This window comes from Blennius ocellaris (assembly GCF_963422515.1).
Source record: "Blennius ocellaris genome assembly, chromosome: 3".
NCBI lineage: Eukaryota > Metazoa > Chordata > Actinopteri > Blenniiformes > Blenniidae > Blennius > Blennius ocellaris.
In genome coordinates this window covers 2,741,187-2,755,489 of record NC_137652.1, presented here as the reverse complement: position 1 = coordinate 2,755,489, position 14,303 = coordinate 2,741,187, and the positions used below count along the sequence as shown (strand labels likewise).

Genomic DNA, 14,303 nt, shown 5'->3' with positions numbered 1-14,303 from the left:
CACCTTCCTCTAACACCAGATTATAGAGCATCTTCCTCCTCTAACACCAGATTATAGAGCATCTTCCTCCTCTAACATCAGATTATAGAGCATATTCCTCCTCTAACACCAGACTGTAGAGCATCTTCCTCCCCTAACACCAGATTATAGAGCATCTTCCTCCTATAACATCAGATTATAGAGCATATTCCTCCTCTAACACCAGATTGTAGAGCATCTTCCTCCTCTAACACCAGATTATAGAGCATCTTCCTCCTCTAACATCAGATTATAGAGCATCTTCCTCCTCTAACACCAGATTATAGAGCATCTTCCTCCTCTAACATCAGATTATAGAGCATCTTCCTCCTCTGACACCAGATTATAGAGCATCTTCCTCCTCCAGCAGCACAGGTCGTTATTGTCTGTAGAAAACCTCCAGTTTCACTGGTTTAAAGTGTGGCGCCGGCGTCGTACGGCGAGCCGCCACACTCCCAGGTAATTGGTACTCAGACGAGCGGCGCCGTCAGGACGAGTGAGGGAGCCGGCGGCTCGCCACGTGCGGCGCGTGACTCCGTCGCCACGCCGCAGGAGTCGGCCGAGACCTGCAGCAGCGAGGCCACACACTGAACTACCTCCGTCACCGCCGCCGCCGCTCCTCTCACACTTTAACATTTAATGGCGAGCTTGTTATCGTGGACGTGTTTGTCGGCGGCGGCGGCGCCTTCGGGGACGACATCAGCTTTAATACTGACGACCAGTCCGGCTTGTTTTTTCTGCTTCAGATTTTTATTTATTTATTTATTTTTTCTATTATTAAATCTCTGCAAACTCGCAGACCTCGCTGTTGTTTCTCACACACACACACACACACACACACACACACACACACACACACACACACACACACACGCACACACACACGCAGTACAATAATTACACACTGGTGGTTTGAATCCTTCAGATTGTGAGCGTTGCCTCAGCTACATTAATAATGCAGAAACACGATGGAATATTCCAGGAGTTTGTGTTGCTGAACCGACCCCCCCCTAGTCCCCCCTTACCCTACCCACCCCACCCCCCCTTGCAGGACTCCTCATCCTCAGTCCTTCATCACTGAACGTCTGGCTGCTTCTTCTTTCTTTGCTGTGTCTGATCTGGTTTTGTTTCCCCGCGACGCTCCTCACCGCTCCTGCATGCAAACCTTTCTTTTCTTTCGCACTCGGTGGGTTTTTTGCTAATGCGTTGCTGGCTTTGTTACGTCCCTGCTCTCCTTCAACCCCCCCCCCATCCCCCCATCCCCCCATCCCATCCCCCCGCTCTCAGGTCTGGCCAGAAGAGTTTCCATCTATCTTGACAGAAGTAAACAAGGAGGTGAGTGTCGCCTTTTTCCTTTTTCTTTCCTCCTGCGCCTCCTGGAGTCTAAAGCCAAAGTCTCTTTATTTCACTTTCTGCTCATCGCCTCTTTTCACTCGTTTGTTTAATAATCAATAAAATGCTGTTGCAGCTATAAGCACAGGTTAAAACAGATTAAAAACAAGATAATAAAATATATGTATATATATCAGTAAACAAAACCTGTGGTAAAAAAAAAAAAGTGGCGCCGATGGCGTTTGAATGAAAATGGTTCACGTTAGATTCATGATGCGTAAATGAAATTTGTCCTTTTCAATCAGTGAAAGTGACAAAACACAATCTCTGAACGTTATCGTTCATAAAAGCAGCTGCTTTTTATTCCATATTTGCTCTAATTCTCTTTATGAAGATGTGCAAATGCATGAAATGAGTGCAGAGGACCCATGAGATTGTCCATCACGCTGACTCAGCAGAATCGCCGGCTTCCTGTGGACGGAAGTTCACCAGGCGAGCTCCTCTGGTGCTTCTCTACTTTTTCTCCCCCGACGCTTCTCGGTCAGCTGATTAGTTTTCTGCTCAGTGTCGCTCCATTTTTTTTTTTTTTTTTCCTGAGCTGCTGAAGTGAAAGTCGGGCAGTTCTCTCTCTCTCTCTTTCTCTCTCTCTCTCTCTCTCTCCTGGTCGCTTCAGGCAGGCCGATGTGTCCAGATGTGTCCTGCTCTGTATTCGGCTGGTGTGTGGCGCCTTGTTAGCATCGGGGCTCGGGGAAAGTTCGCTAGACCTGCAGCGTGACGTGACGGAGGAGGGCGATGGGGAAACGAGCCAGAAGGCCCCGGGGCGTCCGGCCGGCTCAGACTCGGGGGTTTGTTAGAGACGCCATCTTGGTTTCACTTTGCTTTTGCCTGAAATTGGAGCCGATTTTAGAACGAGGAAGCGTCGAGGCCTCCGTTTTAAATCACCATTGCTTAGAATTGAGGTCACACCGCAGCCGGACAGCGGGTGGCAGCGTCTGGCTGCTCTGACTGGGGCAACTTGGCGGATGTTGAAGACAATGCTCTTTATGTCTTCAACTACTATTAACTGACTCAATACACCATCTTGTGGTGTAAACTGGTACTACAAGGCTAAAAGTAATGAAGCGCTTTAACGGACGAGCTGACTGAGTGGCTTCGTCTCCTTCTGCTGACGATCCAACCTCAAGCATTTCCTCCTCCGAGGTTTATACTGTCAAATACAACAGTCGTTTAAAGACACAAAGAATTTTTATGTCTTTTTATGTCATGAAACTGGAACTTTTAGCTCTGTGTTTGAAAAGTGTCCCGTTTTTAACATTGCTACTAAATTTCAAAGTGGGAACAACCTGAGATCAGTCCTCCAGAGAACTTAAGCTTTGAATTAAGTACAAACAAGATTCTGTTCCTCAAACGGAACCTTTGCAACGCAACCGGTGTTTCTGGTTTTCTACTTGAAACCATCCGACATGAGGTTACGACGACGGGCCAACAGCCTCGCTGCCAGTCGGAGCGCTGAGGTCTCCATCTGTACCCAGTAATCCCGCCCCAGCTCTATTAGCCGAGTCCTGGAGGAGCTTTTCAAAAGCAAACAGGATGAAGGAGCAGCGCCGGCTTAATGAGCCGCAGCGAGCGGGGAGGGGAACTGGGCCGTCGCCGGAGATAATGGCTCGGAATAAGAATTCAGAGGGAAGAGAGAGAGAGCGAGAGGTGAAGCAGATTAGTGGTCGTCTCCCGAGCGTTGATCGTCCATCAATACCTCGGCTGGCAGTGTCGGTGCCGTTAAAACCAACCTTCTAACCCCCAAAGCAGGTTTTTACAAGGGAAAATGTCAAGTGCTAATGCAGACAGAGCTGCTGTGTTCCGGTTATTCTGGAGGAGAGCAGCTTTCTCTACCTCCACCTCTGCAGCTGGAAGATTCGCCGCCCAGGAAGCGTCGCTCACAACGATATCCGAGGAGTCGCGGAGACTTTCGGTCCCTCAGACCTAAATGGAAGCTGCTAAAATGGAGAAATCAATCCGAGCATCAGTCAGACGTCCTCGGTAACGTCGGGGTGAGAAGACGCAGCTTCAGAGACCATCGTGTGTTTCTGATCCATGTCTAAAGGTCTAAATTCAATCCAACCACACCACAGTCTGGAAACACTTTTCCACCAGAAAGAACCAGGATCTAGTTCAGGGCCGACACCGTTGACGGAGCCAAGACATTGTCTGTCCAAAACGTGGTATGTCACTGATTCCACCAATGTAGTGCTGGTCCAGGAACCAGGAGACGGACTGTAACAGTCTTCTGGTCCAGGAACCAGGAGACGGACTGTAACAATGGTTTGGTCCAGGAACCAGGAGACGGACTGTAACAATGGTTTGGTCCAGGAACCAGGAGATGGACTGTAACAGTCTTCTGGTCCAGGAACCAGGAGACGGACTGTAACAGTCTTCTGGTCCAGGAACCAGGAGACGGACTGTAACAGTGGTTTGGTCCAGGAACCAGGAGACGGACTGAGGACCATCTCGTCTGTCCTGAACCTCGGATTCAGACCAAAGAGACAGAAAACATTGCGTCTCCTCGTCGTTCTATTAGTGTTTTTTCACGTCTGCCTTGTTTTAGTCTGGAGCCCCGAGTGGCCAGAGAGAGAATAATAATAATAATAATAATAATAATAATAATAATAATAATAATAATAATGAACGAGCTCGGGGCTTATTTTTCAACATTTGGACATTACATAGTGAGTTTCTGCTCCTTTCACTTTATTTCTGGATCAAAAGCTTCAACATCAGGAGGAATGGAGGTGAAGAACGATAGAACGCAGCTCGACAGCCGTTTCCGTAGCAACCTGAGTAAACACACTGCTGATGAAAGTTCTCTTTCCCATGAAGCCATTAAAAGACTCATTTTAACAATCCCAGCAGTTTGTGGCTTGTTTTCTCTGGACCGACCGGCGGCAGCCTGCCGAGTGGGAAAAGATCAGAATAGTTGGCGCCTGTTTGTTGGTTCTAAATGTGAGGAGACGGTGAGGAACGTGTGAGAACTGAGGGGAAGGTGGGTGAGCTGGAGAGGCTTATTGATTTGTGGGAAACGAGGAGGAGGAAGTGACTCAGACCCAGCAGGAGGTGGAAGTGGTGCAGAGAAGCTGTTCTTCTTGCAGTTTTGTTCATTTTCTGCCGAGCTCGTCTCGTCGTTCCCTCGTCCAACGCTCCTCCTTTCCACCTCCACCCGTCCAACGCTCCTCCTTTCCACCTCCACCCGTCCAAAGTTCCATCGGGCTGCGTCCGAAGCAGAACCTCCTGCCGTTCTCCACCAGAGAACACAAGGAGATCTCGCTGGCCGGAGCCTGGAGGCTGTGACCAGCAGGGGTTTGCTGAAGCAGGTGGTCATAATGTTGTGGCTGGTCGGTGCATCAGCAGTGCATGCTGGGAAATTTCAGTTTCAGTTTCAGTGAAGTTTGTTATGTTTGTATGTGATGTATCTCGGTTAGGAAATACGATTTTGCAAACACCTCGTCCAGGTTGGACTCAAAGCGAAGCTCTCGTCCTTCAACCTCTCGTCCTTCATCCTCTCGTCCTTCAACCTCTCGTCCTTCATCCTCTCGTCCTTCAACCTCTCGTCCTTCATCCTCTCGTCCTTCATCCTCTCGTCCTTCAACCTCTCGTCCTTCATCCTCTCGTCCTTCATCCTCTCGTCCTTCATCCTCTCGTCCTTCAACCTCTCGTCCTTCAACCTCTCGTCCTTCAACCTCTCGTCCTTCATCCTCTCGTCCTTCATCCTCTCGTCCTTCAACCTCTCGTCCTTCATCCTCTCGTCCTTCATCCTCTCGTCCTTCAACCTCTCGTCCTTCAACCTCTCGTCCTTCAACCTCTCGTCCTTCATCCTCTCGTCCTTCAACCTCTCGTCCTTCAACCTCTCGTCCTTCAACCTCTGGTTTGTCTGGAGCAGTGAATCCTGCAGGTGGAGAGGAGTGTTCCTCCTCCTCCTCCTCCTCTTCATCCTCCTCCTCCTCTTCATCCTCCTCCTCCTCTTCATCCTCCTCTTCATCTTCCTCCTCCTCCTCCTCCTCCTCCTCTTCATCTTCATCCTCCTCCTCCTCCTCCTCTTCCTCCTCCTCCTCCTCCTCTTCCTCCTCCTCTTCCTCCTCCTCCTCTTCCTCCTCCTCAGGAGAACTAAAGTCGACGTGTGAAGAAAACAAAAAGCAGCTTCTGAACAAATCCTGCACACGTTGAACGATTACAAAGCGAAGTGGCGGCGGCGGCGGCCATGTTAATTAGTGCCGAGGGGTCAGAATCTCGGAGCGAGCCGCCGCAGGACCCCCCCCCCCCCCCCCCCACCCCCCACCCCCCCGGGCGCCATTCACTTGATTCTGGCCCGGAGGCGTCCTGCTGCCTTCAGCTGCTCCGGCGGCCGTTTGGCCTCAGCAGAGGCGTGATGTGCTGACGGGCTCAGATCAGATCCAGGGTCAGCGCTTCTCCCCGCGGCCTCTCCGCTGACAGGAGGCGACAACACACTGCGACGTGGCGCCTCCATCTGCAGGACGCTCACGTCTCAGAACGCCGACTCAACGAAACACCCTCCCGCAGCAAACGTGAACGGTTTTTTTTTTTCGTTTTTGAACGTGTTCTTTTTAAAGTCCTGTGTGTTGGACGGAGTCGTCACACTGAGGCGCTGCTCCTCCTTCGCCGTGCTCCTCCTTCGCCGTGCTCCTCCTTCGCCGTGCTCCTCCTTCGCCATGCTCCTCCTTCGCCGTGCTCCTCCTTCGCCGTGCCCCTCACGGCGGCGGAACGGTAAAGCCTCCGACCGAAGGTGGCGGCTGTGAATTAGCGCAGTGTTTTTCAACCGCCGTGCCGCGGCACACCGGTGTTTCCTCCAGATCTCGTCAGCTGAGCCGTGGGAAATGATCCAATTTCACATTTTTTTCAAAAAAAAAAACAGTTGCACAGTAATCATGTATAAATCCTCTTCACCACTAGAGGGCAGCACAGAACTTTGCCGGTGAAATGTAAAGTGACAGACGTCAGTGTGGTTCATCTCCACCTCCTGCTACCATCTTGTATCAAAGTACTGTGTCAGTGACAGTGATGGAGAAGTTTTAGAAAAGGAAGAATGTGAACCAGGATCTCAGCTCTTCATCCATCAGGTCCAGGTTTCACACTGAGGGAGTCACTATTAAAAAAAGTCCTTGCTTTCTGGATTTACTTGCTTCCTGTTGATAAAACTTTGATGAGAACGACTTTATATTGTTAATAGAGGCTACAGAGTTTCACATTTGAACATTTTCAGGTGGTGGTGGTGTGCCTCAAGATGTTTCCAAAGAAAAAAGTGTGTCTTGGCTCAAAAAAGGTTGAAAAACTCTGAATTAGTGGATCAGCTGATGGTCTGTGTGCAGCAGCAGCGGCTGCCGCCCTTTGAATCCAGATCAAAACCAGAATTCTTCAAGCCTCTGGGCCGCCTGAGGTCATTCGCTGCTCCCGGACCGCGACCTTTGACCCCCAGAGAGCCGCAGTGTGGCTGCAGCTCCACATGAACGACGTCTGAACTGAGCACCAAACTGAAATGTGACTTCAGAACAAACACATTTAGCTCCGACGTGTTTGCTGTTACTTCCTGTCCTTTTTTTTTGCCGAATTGGCTCTTTTTTGCGTCGGCGGCGGCGATGATTAAATGTCCCCCCCCCCCCCCCCCCGCCCTGGGCGCTGACCCTCCGTCCCTGTGTGGCAGGAGCCGGGATGGTGGTGGACTGGGAGCAGGAGACGGGTCTGCTCATGACGTCTGGAGACGTCCGGGTGGTCAGGATCTGGGACACGGACCGAGAGATGAAGGTCCAGGTAGGACGGCCTCCTCCTCCTCCTCACTCTCTCACTCAGGGGCGTCACACTGGTTTCAGTCGAGGGGCCACATCCAACCTGACCTCTGACCTCTGGAGGGCCGACAAGTCAAACGTCACAGATTAAACTGCAGATACGGACAAATGTCAAAGTCTTTCCTTCTTTTGGTTCTTTTGCAAGAATTCGCCAGTCTTATTCTGAAATTGACACATTAAAGTAAATCAGATATTATTATATTTGCAAAAAAAGAAAAAACCCTCAGTAAAGCAAAAATGACTTATTAGTCAAAAACAAGTCATTTTTCACTTAATTTCAGAAATTATATCTTGCCGAGATTTTACTTTTTTGATTGCAGTGCGCACACTGAAACACACTGAAACACACACACTGAAACACACACTGAAACACACACACTGAAACACACACACTCTGAAACACACACTGAAACACACACACTCTGAAACACACACACTCTGAAACACACACACTCTGATACACACACACTCTGAAACACACACATTCTGAAATACACACACACTGAAACACACACACACTGAAACACACACACTCTGAAACACACACACTGAAACACACACTGAAACACACACACTCTGAAACACACACACTCTGAAACACACACATTCTGAAACACACACACACTGAAACACACACAGTGAAACACACACACTGAAACACACACATTCTGAAACACACACACACTGAAACACACACAGTGAAACACACACAGTGAAACACACATTCTGAAATACACACACTCTGAAACACACACACTCTGAAACACACACACTCTGAAACACACACACTGAAACACACACACTCTGAAACACACACTGAAACACACACACTCTGAAACACACACACTCTGATACACACACACTGAAACACACACACTCTGAAACACACACATTCTGAAATACACACACACTGAAACACACACACACTGAAACACACACACTCTGAAACACACACACTGAAACACACACTGAAACACACACACTCTGAAACACACACATTCTGAAACACACATTCTGAAACACACACACTGAAACACACACACTGAAACACACACATTCTGAAACACACATTCTGAAATACACACACACTGAAACACACACACTCTGAAACACACACACACTGAAACACACACATTCTGAAACACACACATTCTGAAACACACACACACTGAAACATACACACACACTGAAACAAACACACACACAGAAACACACACACAGAAACACACTGAAACACACACTGAAACACACACATTCTGAAACACACACACTGAAACACACACACTGAAACACACACATTCTGAAACACACACACTGAAACACACACACACACTGAAACACACACACACGGAAACACACACTCTGAAACACACACTGAAACACACACACTGTATCTGGATATCGTATTTTTATTCAGGATTAAAACAATTTGTCATCTGGAAATTGTTTTGCGTTTACGTGTCTAAAGTATCATTTCACATAAATTGGACACCTTTATTGTGAAAGGCGTTGCGTCATGTGACCTCCACAGACGCATTAATTAATTCTGACCAAGGCGGTTTTGAATGTCATTTTTTTTGCCAATCGAGTGTTTTTAGATCAGAATCTGTCCGTTTTCATATTTGTACTTTTAACTCGTCCCATTGAAAGTGAATGTGGGCGGAGCCAGTTCCTCCACCTGCTGCTGCTGCTTGAAGCTGATGGAGTGTGTGTGTGTGTGTGTGTGTGTGTGTGTGTGTGTGTGTGTGTGTGTGTGTGTGTGTGTGTGTGTGTGTGTGTGTGTGTGTGTGTGTGTGTGTGTGTGTGTGTGTGTGTGTGTGTGTGTGTGTGTGTGTGTGTGACCCAGGACATCCCCACCGGAGCCGACAGCTGTGTGACCAGCCTGGCCTGCGACTCCCAGCGGTCGCTCATCGTGGCGGGACTGGGAGACGGGTCGGTGCGAGTGTTTGACCGCAGGATGGGTCCCAACGACTGGCAAGTTACACACACACACACACTGAAACACAAACACACACACACTCTGAAACAAACACACACACTCTGAAACACACGCACACACTGAAACACACACACACACACACTGAAACACACACACACTCTGAAACACACACACACACACTGAAACACACACACTCTGAAACACACACACACTGAAACACACACACACTGAAACACACACACTGAAACACACACACTCTGAAACACACACACTGAAAAACACACACTGAAGCGCACACTGAAACACACACACTCTGAAACACACACACACACACACACACTCTGAAGCACACACACACACTCTGAAACACACACATACTGAAACACACACATTCTGAAACACACACACACTGAAACACACACATTCTGAAACACAGACACTCTGAAACACACACACACACACACACTGAAACACACTCACACACACACAAACACTGAAACACACACTGAAACACACACACACTAAAACACACACACACACTCTGAAACACACACACACTCTAAAACACACACTGAAACACACACACACTGAAACACACACACTCTGAAACACACACACTCTGAAACACACACACACTGAAACACACACACTCTGAAACACACACACGCTGAAACACACACACACTGAAACACACACACTCTGAAACACACACACACTGAAACACACACACACTGAAACACACACACTCTGAAACACACACACGCTGAAACACACACACACTGAAACACACACACTCTGAAACACACTCTGAAACACACTCTGAAACACACACACACTGAAACACACACACACTGAAACACACACAACACCTCCACAATCCTCCTCTAGACTCTGAACCGTGAGCAGCGACTCTCCCTCAGGTGTTTCCACCTGTTAATGGTCCTGCTGACACCTCCCCCCCCCCACCCCTCCTCCACCCCCCTCCCCCCCCTCCCCCCAGTCGGCTAAACATTATTTTAATTCCAGTCCCCAGGGTGGGGGAAACTGCACCGTTAAAACCCCGACGTGACCCATAAATCTTTAAATGAAGCTAATTTCACGGCCGCCTCCCGGCGAGTTCGTCCCCAAGAGAGGAAGCCGCCTCACGCCTCTTTTTTAATATGCAGCAGTGTCCACCGCGGCGTTTTCTGCCTTCAGCGTCTAAAATCTGTTATGTGTATTGTTTTTTGTGCTTTTCCTGCTTCTGTTCATGGTGAACAGGAAGAAAAAAAAAATGTTTTTAGCTCCTCGTCTGCAGTAATCGGGTGATAAGTGGAAGATTCAGCTTCAGATCTAAAAATCATGGTCACAAGTTCAGCTTGAGAAATGAAAATCTCTTCAGGTTCCTCAGCATGTGGTTTCTCTGTTCTCATACTGCCACCTGCTGGCCTTTCCCTGCATTACAGGCAGAAACAAGCAGGTTTCATTCAGTTGCTCTAAAAAAATTTAAAAAAACAATCAGTTTATGTATATATTTGACTCATCGGTTCCTTCGCCAAGGAGAGCTGGCCGACGAGTTTGTTTTCATCTGTGTGTTTTTATTTAAAATGTTTATATGAGTACATTTTAACAACCTCTTGCAAAAACTACTCACCCAAATTGCGGAAAAAAATTCAGGCATTATTTTTTCAAGGATCAATCGATTGGATTTTGGGACGTTAAACAGCAAACCGTTCCCAAAAAAAACGGAGAAAAGAAAATGTCTCATACAAAGCGGACGAGAGAGATCAAAGGAGATCAGTGTGTGTTGCCATGGAGACGCGCCCCGCTCAGTGTTTCACACAGTAGCTACCTGACGTACCTGGTTAGCATCAATGTGAGGTAGCGGCGTGCAGGCTCGCGATGCTGACTCGGCTCCGCAAACAGATGTGGCGTTGGCGGAGATATGCGCTCTACCGAGTGTAGCTCTAGTTTGCTTTGTGACTAGAAGTGTAAAATAGATGTGTGGGAGGTCTTCATCTGAGAAATCTATAAATACCGTTCCTGTGAAGCCGTGTAGAGATTAGTTTAATATTAGATATGATATTAACTCTTACACACCTTCATTAATTCATTCCTTCATTCTTGGGGTCCTTTTCAAACGGTGCGTTCACTGACCTGTGTTGGACAGAACTGTGTTGGACAGAACTGTTGGACGGTGCGTTCACTGACCTTTGTTGGACAGAACTGTTGGACGGTGCGTTCACTGACCTTTGTTGGACAGAACTGTTGGACGATGCGTTCACTGACCTGTGTTGGACGGAACTGTTGGACATTGGGTTCACTGAACTGTTTTGGACAGAAGTCTTGGACGGTGTGTTCACTGACCTGTGATGGACAGAACTGTGTTGGACGGAGCTGTTGGGCGGTGCGTTCACTGACCTGTGTTGGACGGTGCGTTCACTGACACTCTGTTGGACAGAACTGTGTTGGACGGTGCGTTCACGGACTTGTGTTGGACGGTGCGTTCACTGACCTGTGTTGGACAGAACTGTTGGACGGCGCGTCCACTGACCTATGTTGGACAGAACTGTTGGACGGTGCGTTCACTGACCTGTTTTGGACAGAACTGTTGGACGGTGCGTCCACTGACCTGTGTTGGACAGAACTGTTGGACGGTGCGTCCACTGACCTGTGTTGGACAGAACTGTTGGACGGCGCGTCCACTGACCTGTGTTGTCCTCTGCAGTCGGGTGATGACCTACAGGGAACACGGGGCCTGGGTGGTCAAAGCCCACCTGCAGAAGGAGACGGAGGGACACATCATCAGCGTCAGGTACGTCCCCTCACTTCCTGTCCAGACGAGTCGTGACGACGGAAGACAGACGGTGACGAGCCCCAACGGAGGAGAGTCCGGCGTCATCTGATCCGTCCCCCCTGCAGCTCGTCCGTCCTCATCCTTTCCTCTCTTGCTCGACTCCTCCAGCGTCAACGGAGACGTTCGCTTCTTCGAGCCGCGGACGCCAGACTCCGTCAACGTGCTGCAGACGGTCAAGGGCTTAACGGCGCTGGACATCCACCCGCAGGCCAACCTGTTCGCCTGGTGAGGAGCGGGGGAGGGGGAGGGGGGGGGAGGGGGAGGGGTCGTCTTTCATTTTACCGTGGGATTCCTGATGTTTTTTAGGGACCTCACCAACGCCAGGTCCCTTTTGTAATTCGTCGTCGCCTAAGGCCCTCAAATTCATGTTGGTGGATGTTTTTGAAAAACCTTTATTGTTCCATAAGTGCTGTGTCATTCACACCAGAATTAAAGTAAGACCAGATTCTAGATCGGGGGCACCTGGGGAGCACCCAACAGACATTTTAAGGTGGATCCGCGAGCTTGCGGCCTAGCATGCCCGTTAGCATACTAGCAAACAGTGTCTGATTGAGCTGAAATTTGGTAGGTGGCCTAATGGGGACGCTGCGGTCACGAATCACTAGCTAATTAGCTTGTTTTGACGCCGTTTTTTCAAAATAAGTCATTAAAAAAACTTTTTTTTTTTAACTTAAAAAATGATAATTAACTGGTCTGGAGGATTGTGCCCACCCCGACGGGCAGTCTTTCGCGAGGTCCCGACCAATGCTGCTTGCAGCTTTAATTTTCTTTATTGTTTGTATTTTGTTGTTTTGTTGTCCAGCGGCTCCATGAACCAGTTCATCGCCGTCTACAACGCCAACGGCGACGTCATCAGCAACATAAAGTACTACGACGGCTTCATGGGCCAGCGGATCGGCGCCATCAGCTGCTTAGCTTTCCATCCTCACTGGGTAACCGTCCTCGTCCTCACACCAAGTTCCCGTCTGACAATGATCTAATAGTCTAATCCGATAACGTCCAGCTTTTTTTAAATCGGAGAGGTTTGATAGTTAACAGATTAAACGTCAGATAATCTGGTTTCCCTGATTCCGACTCTCGCCTGATGATGTGATGGTCTCTGTCTCTGCAGCCCCACCTGGCCGTCGGCAGCAACGACTACTACATGTCCATCTACTCAGCGGAGAAGAGGCTCAGATAACACACCGGCGTCTCACACACACACACACACACACACACACACACACACACACACACACACACACACACACACACTCGACCCCGAGCCTCCGGCCGGACTGTAAATGACCTTTTTGTTTTTCTTGTACATAAGCAATTATCACCCCTGAATGTTGTCGTGACGGCTGCTGACGAAGCCCCCCTTCCCCCGACCCCCCCCCTCCATATATATATATATATATACATATATATATATATAGATCAATATATATATAGATTGATATTCTGATCATTGTTTATTCTGAAGCTGATGATTGTAGACTTGGCTGTGCTGAGATGTGTGTATATTTAAATAATCCAGAAGAAGAGAGGCTCTATTTTAAAAGAAGAAGACGGCTTCTCTACGTCACTACCTGAACACACACACACACACACACACACACACACACACACACACACACACACACACACACACACACACACACACACACACACAATCTGATGGATTATTGACTTTGTTTTGGGTTTTTGTTTTGTGTAAAAAAAAAATAACCAATAGCACAGGGGGCATCTCAAGCCTTATGTGAGGCCCCACCCCCCTCCTCCACCACCCCCTTCCTCCTCCTCCACCCACTGTGCCAAACACCATCACAATTACCAATCGAGAAGTTTTTTCATCCATTAATTTGGAAATGAACCAGCCCCACCTACCCCACCCACCTGCCCTCACCTGCCCCACCTACCCCACCCACCTGCCCTCACCTGCCCCACCTACCACACCCACCTGCCCCACCCCCACCCACCTACCCCACCCCCACCCACATGCCCCCACCTACCACACCCACCTGCCCTCACCTGCCCCACCCCCACCCACCTGCCCCACCTACCCCACCTACCCCACCCACCTGCCCTCACCTGCCCCACCTACCACACCCACCTGCCCTCATCTGCCCCACCTGCCCTCACCTGCCCCACCCCCACCCACCTACCCCACCCCCACCCACATGCCCTCACCTGCCCCACCTACCACACCCACCTGCCCTCACCTGCCCCACCCCCACCCACCTACCCCACCCCCATCCACATGCCCTCACCTGCCCCACCTACCACACCCAACTGCCCTCACCTGCCCCACCCCCACCCACCTACCCCACCTCCACCCACCTGCCCT

General features: G+C 49.3%; 1 protein-coding gene across 1 annotated transcript in view; it reads left to right on the top strand.

Moving 5' to 3' along the window:
* Positions 1 to 14,045, top strand: part of rptor (regulatory associated protein of MTOR, complex 1) — a 153,870-nt gene extending 139,825 nt beyond the window's left edge. Inside the window, 6 exon segments of the mRNA XM_080520290.1 lie at positions 7,058 to 7,164; positions 9,046 to 9,173; positions 11,846 to 11,932; positions 12,083 to 12,199; positions 12,777 to 12,906; positions 13,086 to 14,045. Coding sequence (XP_080376416.1) covers positions 7,058 to 7,164; positions 9,046 to 9,173; positions 11,846 to 11,932; positions 12,083 to 12,199; positions 12,777 to 12,906; positions 13,086 to 13,154 — 638 coding nt within the window. The 3' untranslated portion in view covers positions 13,155 to 14,045.
* Positions 14,046 to 14,303: the final 258 nt, after the last annotated feature.